General features: G+C 38.9%; 1 protein-coding gene across 1 annotated transcript; it reads left to right on the top strand.

Moving 5' to 3' along the window:
* Positions 1–3,984: 3,984 nt before the first annotated feature.
* Positions 3,985–4,920, top strand: LOC144230065 (olfactory receptor 2J3-like). The gene has a single exon (XM_077762274.1). The coding sequence runs from the start codon at positions 3,985–3,987 to the stop codon at positions 4,918–4,920; it is 936 nt and encodes a 311-aa protein (XP_077618400.1).
* The last annotated feature ends 5,140 nt before the right edge of the window (positions 4,921–10,060 follow it).

The following is a 10,060-nucleotide window of genomic DNA, read 5'->3' as shown; positions in this document are numbered from 1 at the left end:
ACTTAAAATAGTCTAGCTCCTATTAAGTGCACCAGAAGTATTTGGTATTTTTATTAAGGAGGGCATGTAAGAACCAGTGTAAAATTGGAAGCCAGTATATAAAGCCAAATGTACACAGAGTTCAAATGTGAAAGGCAATTAAGATCAATGTGGCTCAGTGTAGAACCAAATCACTGCTAGAATTTGGCAGGAATGAGGGAGATACAAACTTAAGACTTTTAAATGAATGTCTGTGACTCCTGGTAGACCCAGTTGAGTCAACATGCAATACAGAAAATGGGCCACAGGATTAGCAGTGTGATTAGTTATTAGTAAACAAAAATTCCTTCCTGACACAGGGATTTTATGGGAAACCAAGGAGTTGTTAATGAAAGGTTTTAGAAATAATAAACAAAATTGTTAGAGATCACTTTAATGTTCAGTATAAAAGTTTTGAGGGACATTTGGATTATTTTAAATTTTTAAAGTTTTTATTTAAATTCCATTCAGTTAACATCAGTGTAATATTAGTTTCAGGTGTTAGAATCTAGGGATCCAACACTTCCACTAAAATACCAGGTGCTCATCACAACAAGTACCTTCCTTAATCTCCATCAACCATTTAACACACCCTGCACCCTCTGTTTACCCTCAGTTTATTCTCTATAGTTAAGAGTCTGTTTCTTGGTTTGTCTCTCTTTTTTCTCCCTTTGCTTGTTGGTTTTGTTTCTTAAATTCTACATATGTTTGAAATCATATGGGTATTTGTCTTTCTCTGACTGACTTCACTTCGCATAATACTCTCTAGCTCCATCCATGTCATTGCAAATGGCAAGATTTCATTCTTTTTATAGCTGAGTAATATCCCATTGTGTATATATATACACCACATTCCCCCCCCACACACACACATATTAGGGTCAGGATAAAAATTAGGGCTATGGTTATGAAAGTGTTAGTGTTAGCACCAGAGTGATAGTATGTGCCTGGTATCCTGTAGTTCAAAGATCTCTCTAGAGTTAGGTTTAGGTTAGGATTTGAATTTGGGGTTAGTAATTAAGGGTTTGGGTTAGGGCTAGGGCTAGACTTAGGGTTCAGTTAAGGTATGTGCCTGGCAACAGGCACCTCTCCAAAGGTTCAAGACCTCTCCAGAGAATGAAATGTGAAAGTTCTGTTGGAGTGAGAATAGACATGGCAACTATCTACTAAGCTGAGGAAAGGAGTGGGTATTTAGAGTGGGCTCTAAATACTCTCACATAGATTTTCTGAACTTTTGTAAGTATAAACTTGGAATTGAATCTAAAAGACAATAAGGAAGGCATAAATGGTGTAGGTCGACTCTCGAAGAGCACCAGATTAATAAGGAAAAGGTTAGTTTAATGTCTTCCCTCTTTTCTGTTTCATGGCTCCTGAATCTACCCTACTTAGAACCTGTTTTATCGTAAATTTGGGCTTTACCCCCAGATGGAACAGGGGAAAATCAGGTGAGTTAGCAGAACCTATTCCTTTCATTGACAACACCATTCAAAGCAACATTTTTCCTGCTGGTGGTGATAAGTTCTGTGGTGTCCCAGTACAAGGGCAACATCATGTCGAAGGCATTTCTGTGAAGAGTCTTGTGAACATTACACCATTCTGACAGTTCCTTGAAGGGTATTAATTATAATTTTGGGATTTGTCTTCCCCATGGTCCCAGTCAAGGAAAGAAAGTCACATTAGTCCTTTTATTTTCTTAATGGCTCTATTTGCTCTGGGATAAGGGTTCCATCCCCTGATACCTTAAATGCCCTAAAGAATTCCTGCATTCTGATCAAAGCACATCTTCTGGACTAGCCCAGGCTTTCTTTTCTGTGATGATGATAACCATAGTTTGTTTTAGACTCTGCTTTCCATGGTTAGATTTTGAACATAAACACAGTTGGAACGGGAAGGCAGTTAGGTCGATGTTCTCAGGTTGCATGACAGCCAGAGAGCCTGGTTGGTCTGTAAATGGCAACGCATAGACCACGAAGAGAACAGCGGGGAGAGTGGACAAATACAGGCAGGTCAGTATGGAAAACCAGAGAGAGCCCTGAATAAGAGCTAGGCTTAGTTAGAAGGAACAGATATCATAGAAATTAGGAGAATGTCTGTTAGTGACACTGGGGTGAGAAGAAAGTGCTAAGCCATACATTTCCCCCATAATATTTGACTTCAAAGAATAGACAGATATTTATTCCATGATTCTAAAGCTACCTTTGATAGGGTCTTCATTCCCTCTTTTCTACTAAGAAGAAAATCAACCCATAAATCTCCAAATTTCTCTTTTTATGAATTCTGGATAGTTTGTCCTTTATCTCTTATTCCTTTTCACTTCTGGGAGAATGATGAACAATGGCTGGTATAGCAGTTAAAGAAATGTCACACAACTGCTGCTTTATTTTAATTAATGTAGTAAGGAATTTAGGCAGCTTTATTTGTAAGGCAAGAAAGTTGTGTTTACCTCAGGAAAATACCCACAGCATTTGCGTTAAAATATTTTGTCATGTATTACCTTTTCATTTTAGGGATATGAAAAAGAAATATCTTGGAAAATTTCCCCCCATCCCTCATGAGGTTAATGATAGTTACATTATGAATAATATTAAATGGTGTATAGGTATATTTGTGAATCAATCTTAACAATCTTGGGCCACATTTAGTGTTCCTTTCTCCCCAGCTAGATCTTGACCAATTAGACATCCCTTACATCTTTTTCAAATGCTAAGAGTACAATAGTTGAGCTAGTAAAAGTCCTTGAAAAGACTGCATGTTGGTCTGTTCTGGTTGAATTTGTCTTTGCTGTCTTCTCTCAGAGAATGAGGAGAGACATGGCTGGGCAAAGCTATTTGGGAATATGTAAATGCAGATTACTATGTCTTTTAGCAACAACTATAAAGTGTTAATGTTGTCAACGAAAGATTGGTAACACATAAGAGAAAATAAGCAACTGAAAACTCAAAAATCAGTGAGTTTACTATTCAAAAGCTCAATCTGAAATTGTAGGAAACCTAAAATTGTGGAATAATTATAAATTATGGCTTAGAGTTCAAATGTGTTAGCTGCTGTCCTAAAGCAGGTGAAGTTCTGTGGAAACTGTTTCCATGCTGTTGTCCAGGCCTCACAGCCTGGGACTCACACTCATTCAGTCCCAAGCCCCACTGGTTCCTGCCCACTTTCCTGGTCTACACCCTCCCTTTTCCTCTTGTTTCTTCCACAATTTTCTTCAATTCTGTAACTTCATTTTGGTCTTTCAAAATTAGTTCTAGTCTCATTTATGGTTGGAAGTATTCCATCACTGAACCCCCGGGATACTTCACTTCTCAATTAGGATTAAGACTTCAGCTGAGCTCATAGAGTGAATAATCATTTTTGGGTGTGTGTGTGCACGTGTGTGCCTTTTTTTATACTTCCAGTTGCATGCTTTTTCTTTTTTGTCCAAAGATGGTCATTAGCATACATGAATGAATAAGAATATTTGTTCTTCCTATAATCATAAGGTAATTGAAAATTTTTTTCACCCAATATTAATATTTTAAAGTTGCTACTGAGTTGTTCTTCATGTCATGGTAAGGTCTCACTTATATGTAAGATTATTGAATAGAGATAGTCCTTTCTTTGTCACCACAGAATTAGAAATAGCCTGAAATACATAAAAGAAGGATACATTGAAAATTTTTTTGTTAAAAGGTTTTTTTCATTAAAGTTGTCTTCTTGGCTATGGAACATAACCTTTAATCTTTTTTTTATCCAATACTAACTTAGAGATTCATAAATAGTACTTATTCACTTGAGAAATTATTGATTATGTCCACAGCAGGAAAAAATAACTGAATGAAACATAAAAATAAAACTATAAAAACGTTACTGTAACAAGAGGATTTTGGAAAGGACATAGGTTTTCCTCAGACTACTGAGAAGTTTAACAATGGGTGAGCAGCCTATGAGTTTATGATTTTCTCTTCAGGTACTGAAAAAAAATGAATAATGATGGGGAAAAATGCAAGTTCTGAAAGTTACTTTGTTCTACTGGGTTTTTCTCGTTGGCCTCATCTGGAAGTAATTTTCTTTGTGCTTATCTTGATGTTCTACCTGGTGACATTGATAGGCAATGTGTTTATCATTGTCTTGTCGTACCTGGATGCCCATCTCCACACTCCCATGTACTTCTTCCTCTCCAACCTCTCTTTTCTGGATCTCTGCTACACCACCAGCTCCATCCCTCAGTTGCTGGTCAATCTCTGGGGCCCAGAAAAGACCATCTCTTATGCCGGTTGCATGACTCAACTTTACTTTGTCCTTGCACTGGGAACCGCAGAGTGTGTCCTCCTGGTGGTCATGTCCTATGACCGTTATGCAGCTGTCTGTAGACCCCTGCATTACACCGTGGTCATGAACCCTCGTTTCTGCCACCTGTTGGCTGTGGCTTCCTGGGTCAGTGGCTTTATCACCTCAGCACTTCATTCCTCCTTTACCTTCTGGGTCCCCCTATGTGGACATCGCCAAGTGGACCATTTCTTCTGTGAAGTTCCAGCTCTGCTGCGATTGTCATGTGTTGATACACATACTAATGAGCTGACCCTCCTGATCATGAGCTCCATTTTTGTCCTCATACCACTCATCCTGATTCTCAGCTCATACGGCGCCATTGCCCGGGCTGTGCTGAGGATGCAGTCATCAACCGGACTTCAGAGAGTGTTTGGGACATGCGGAGCCCATCTTATGGTTGTGTCCCTCTTTTTCATTCCAATCATGTGCATATATCTGCAGCCACCATCAGGAAGTTCCCAAGATCAGGGCAAGTTCATTGCCCTCTTTTACACTGTTGTCACACCTAGCCTCAACCCGCTAATCTACACTCTCAGAAACAAAGATGTAAGAGCGGCTGTAAGGAGACTAGTGGGACGGGAGTGGGAGGTGTAATAAAAACATCACAATTTTTGTCCTGTAACTTTTGTTGAGAGTCTGGTCCACCTTGGATGATGTTTTCCCTCTTTTATTGGTACTTAACTTAGTCTACACCCCAGCAAGCATAGAAGTTAAGCCCTAACTTTGGATTCTTTTTCGGCTAATTCTAAAATATTATCTAGAGATAAATTTTTTTGATTTGTAACACTTTAAAATTTAATTCCATCTTTAGTGTTCATAGAAATTTGGGACTTTTTAAAAGTTTATTTATTCATTTTGAGAAAGAGAAAGCACAAGTTGGGGAGGTGCAGATAGAGAGGGAGAGAGAAAATCCTTAGCAGGCTCCGTAGAGCGCTGAGCCCGATGCAAGCTTGAACTCACCAAACCGTGAGATCATAACCTGAGCTGAAATCAAGAGTTGGATGCTTAATTGACTGAACCACCCAGTCGCCACTAGGCGCTGGGTTTTAAAAATAATATTAAGGGGTGCCTGGGTGGCTCACATTAATTAGGCATCGGACTCTTGACTTTGATACAGGTCATGATCTCATGGTTTGTGAGTTCAAGCCCTGCAAGTGGCTCTGCACTGAGTGCAAAATAAATTTCCTTTGCATATTCTATTTCTGTGTGTGAGACGTGTTCATTTGAAGCTAGTCATATACAGGGACAGTGGTCTAGAGACAATTTATTTTAAAGTGGCCTCTTAAATACTGTTCAGTCAAAGACAAATATAGGACTTCATTCATAGGTGGAATTCAAGAAATAAAATAGGTGAACATAGGGGAAGGGAAGGAAAATTAAGATAAAAACAGAGAGGGCGGCAAGCCATAAGAAACTCTACAATACAGAGAACAAACCAAAGGTTGCTGGAAGGAGGTGGGGGGGGGAGCATTAAGAATGGCTAAATGGGTGATGGACATTAGGAAGGGTTTTTGTATGAGCACTAGGTATTATATATTGAGGATGAATCACTAAATTCTATTCTAGAAATCATTATTGCACTAAATGTTAACTATCTTTGATTTAAAAGGTTTTTTAAAGAAAAAAATAAACTCATTACTTTTTTTTAGCTTGAATTCAGACATTAAAGTTGTAGTTTATCACCTCTTTTAAGATCCAGATGTAATTGATCTAGATCCTATTGAGTGGATTATAAAAGTAAGAAAATAAAGGGCAGGATCTCCCGTAAGCTCCTGAGTGTGTTACCATTACATGGTGTGCTGTGCTTGGATCCCTCTCTGTGGATTTCATTTTCTTCTCATCCTCTTTGTAATCTCTTACTAGAGATGACCACTGATAGAAGGTAGAGTCCCATGAACCCATCCACAAGCAAGGCTCATGTGTGTAACAGAATTTTTATTAAATAATAATTTTAATATCAAATTTAATATTAAATCATGTGATGTCATCCCTTTTCATATCACACAAGCTTTATAAAATATGAAAATATGGACTCCTCCTGCCTCCCTGGAGATATTACCATTTGGAATACCTCATGTAGCACTCCAGCCTTTCGTTCCTTTTTAAAAAAATGTTTATTGGGGCGCCTGGGTGGCTTAGTCGGTTAAGCGACCGACTTTCGCTTAGGTCATGATTTCGTGGTTTGTGGTTCGAGCCCCGCGTCGGGCTCTGTGCTGACTGCCAGCTCAGAGCCTGGAGCCTGTTTCAGAGTCTGTCACTCCCTCTCTATCTGACCCTCCCCTGCTCACGCTGTCTCTCTCTCTCTCATAGAAATAAATAAAACATTTAAAAAAATTAATAAAAATTTAAAAATGTTTATTTATTTTCAAGGAGAGCATGATCAGGGGAGAGGCAGAAAGACAGAGAGAGATAGAGAAAATCCCAAGAAGCTCCACAGTGTCAGTTTGGAGTCCGAACTCAAGCAGACCACAAGATCATGACCTGAGCTGAAACCAAGAGTTGGATGGTCAACTGAATGAGCCACCCAGATGCCCCCACTCCAGCATTTTAACAGATAAATGGCTCTTTTTTCAGGTCTATTGAAGTACAGTTTACATATAATAAAATCCATCTTTTTAAAATGTACAGTTCTTGGGGCGCCTGGGTGGCTTAGTCGGTTAAGCATCCGACTTTCGCTTAGGCCATGATCTCGCGGTTCGTGGGTTCGAGCCCCGCGTCGGGCTCTGTGCTGACTGCCAGCTCAGAGCCTGGAGCCTGTTTCAGAGTCTGTGTCTCCCTCTCTCTCTGACTCTCCCCTGCTCACGCTGTCTCTCTTTATCTCTCCTAGAAATAAATAATAAAAAAATTAAAAAAATAAATAAAATGTACAGTTCAATTGAGTTGTGACAAATGTATAATTATGTAAATATCACACAATGAAGACATAGAATGCTTCCATGACTCCCAAAAGAAAACTGCTCTTTTGCAATTAATTCTCTTCCTCCACCTACAGCCTTAAGCAACCATTGGTTCTGTCACTGTAGTTTTGACTTTCTTCTTTTCTTTCTTTCTTTCTTTCTTTCTTTCTTTCTTTCTTTCTTTCTTTCTTTCTTCTTACTTTTTTAAAATGTCATGCAAATATAATGATACAGTGTGTAACCTTTGAGTTTGGCTTTTTTCATTTGGCATATATCTTTGAAATTTATGCATGTATCAGTAGCTCCTTCCTTTTAAGTGATGGCTAGAGTTCCATTGTATGAATATGGCAAAATATACCCATTTATCTGATAATGGTCTTTTGGGAGTATTTACTTTTTGGCTAATATGAATATTTTCATGAAAACTAGTAGACAGTGTTTGTGTGGGCAGGTAATTTTCATTTAACTCAGGTAAATGCATAATAGTGGAATTGATATATTGTGTCCTTAGTATATGTTCATATTTTTTTTTTCCTTTTCCTGGATACTACATATTTTATTTAGTCCTTGGAGAGAACAAGAAAACACATCTAACAAGCAGAGGGAGAAAATCTATTTGATGTCACGCATTATGCTCTTTTGACAAATGAGTATTATAAACTAAAGGATTTACTTTTCTCTATGTTCATATTTTTTAGAAACTATCAGAATGTTTTCACAGTATCTGTACCATGGTCACTGCAAAGAGCAGTATACATGAGTTCCAAATGCCCACATTCTCTGTAACACTTGGTATTGTCAATCTTTATTCTTTTAGCTTTTCTAGTAGGTGTATAGTTATATATCATTGTGGTTTTCTTTTGCTTTTTAAAGTATAATTAACATACAGTGTTATATTAGTTTCAGATGTGCAATATGATTCAGCAATTCTATACATTATTCAATGCTCATTAAGATAAGTGTAGTCATCATCTGTCACCAAACAATGTTATTACAATCTTATTGACCATGTTTCTTATGCTGTACTTTTTATATCCATGACTTATTTATTTATAACTGGAAGTTTGTACCTCTTAATTTCCTTTTATATATTTCATCCATTTCCACCTACCTTCCCCCTGACAACCACTAGTTTGTTCTCTGTATGTAAGAGTGTGTGTGTTTTTTTTTTGTGTTTTTTTAATTTTTTTTTAATGTTTTATTTATTTCTAGGAGAGAGAGAGACAGCGTGAGCAGGGGAGGGTCAGAGAGAGAGGGAGTCACAGACTGAAACAGGCTCCAGGCTCTGAGCTGGCAGTCAGCACAGAGCCCGACGCGGGGCTCGAACCCAAGAACCATGAGATCATGACCTAAGCGAAAGTCGGACGCTTAACCGACTAAGCCACCCAGGCGCCCCTGTAAGAGTGTGTTTTTATGTTTGTTTGTCTCTTTCTATCTCTTTACATGGTATTTGTCCCTCTGTCTGATTTATTTCTGTTAGCATAATACTCTCTAGGTCCATCCATGCTATCATAAATGGAAGTTTTTTTTAAACAGTTTATTGTCAAGTTGGTTTCCATATAACACACAGTGCTCATCCCCACAAGTGCCCTCCTCCATGCCCATCACCACCCTCGCCCCCCACACACCCATCAGTCCTCAGTTTGTTTCTCAGCATTCAAGAGTCTCTCATGGTTTGCCTCTCTCCCTTTCCCCCACCATTTTCCCCCGCCTTCTCCCCCACCATTTTCCCCCGCCTTCTCCCCCATGGTCCTCCGTTAAGTTCCTCCTAATCCTCCTATATGTGCAAACATATGATATTTGTCCTTCTCTGCCTGACTTATTTCGCTCAGCATAACACCCTCGAGTTCCATCCATGTTGCTACACGTGGCCAGATTTCATTCTTTCTCATTGCCGTGTAGTATTCCATGGTATAGATAAACCACATCTTCTTGATCCATTCATCCGTTGATGGACACTTAGGCTGTTTCCATGTTTTAGCTATTGTGGAGAGTGCTGCTATGAACATTGGGGTACATGTGCCCCTATGCATCAGCACTCCTGTAGCCCTTGGGTCAATTCCTAGCAGTGCTATTGCTGGGTCATAAGGGAGTTCTCTTGTTAATTTTTTGAGGAATCTCCACACTGTCTTCCAGAGGGGCTACACCAGTTTACATTCCCACCAACAGTGTAGGAGGGTGCCCATAAATGGAAGTTTCATTCTTTTTTTAAAAAACAATTACTTATTTTAAGAGACAGAGAGAAATAGAGCATGAACGGGGGAGGGGCAGAGAAAGAGGGACACACAGAATCTGAAGCAGGTTCCAGACTCTGAGGTGTCAGGACAGAGCCTGAGGCAGGGATCAAACCCATAGACTGCAAGATCATGACCTGAGCCGAAGTCGGGTGCTTAACCAACTAAGCTACCCAGGGGCCCCAGTTTCATTCTTTTTGTTAATGGTAATTTCATTCTTTTTCCTGCTTGATCAGTATCCCATTGTGACATATCTATGTCATCTGTATCTATCTCTAAATCTATCTATCTAAGCTATCTATACCACATCTTCTTTCTCCATTCATCTATTGATGGATACTTTGGTTGCTTTCTTACTTTGGCTACTATAAATAATGCTGCGATACACACATGGGTGCATATATATCTTTTTGAATTAGTGTTTTCATGTTGTTTGGGTAAATACCCAGTAGTGGAATTATTAGACCATGGGGTAAGTCTATTTTTCTGAGGAATTCCGTACTGTTTTCCACAGTGGCTGCACCAGTTTGCATTCTCACCTACAGTGCACGAGGGTTCCTTTTTCATTGTATTTTTATTAGCATTTCTTTTTTTTTTTTTTTT

Source organism: Crocuta crocuta, unplaced genomic scaffold, assembly GCF_008692635.1.
Source record: "Crocuta crocuta isolate KB4526 unplaced genomic scaffold, BGI_CrCroc_1.0 scaffold349, whole genome shotgun sequence".
NCBI classification, from domain to species: domain Eukaryota; kingdom Metazoa; phylum Chordata; class Mammalia; order Carnivora; family Hyaenidae; genus Crocuta; species Crocuta crocuta.
This window is presented reverse-complemented; position numbering and strand designations above follow the sequence as displayed.

Bases quoted from the DNA above. Each gene is read 5' to 3' on its own strand.
- LOC144230065 (XM_077762274.1), top strand. From the start codon at position 3,985: ATGATGGGGAAAAATGCAAGTTCTGAAAGTTACTTTGTTCTACTGGGT.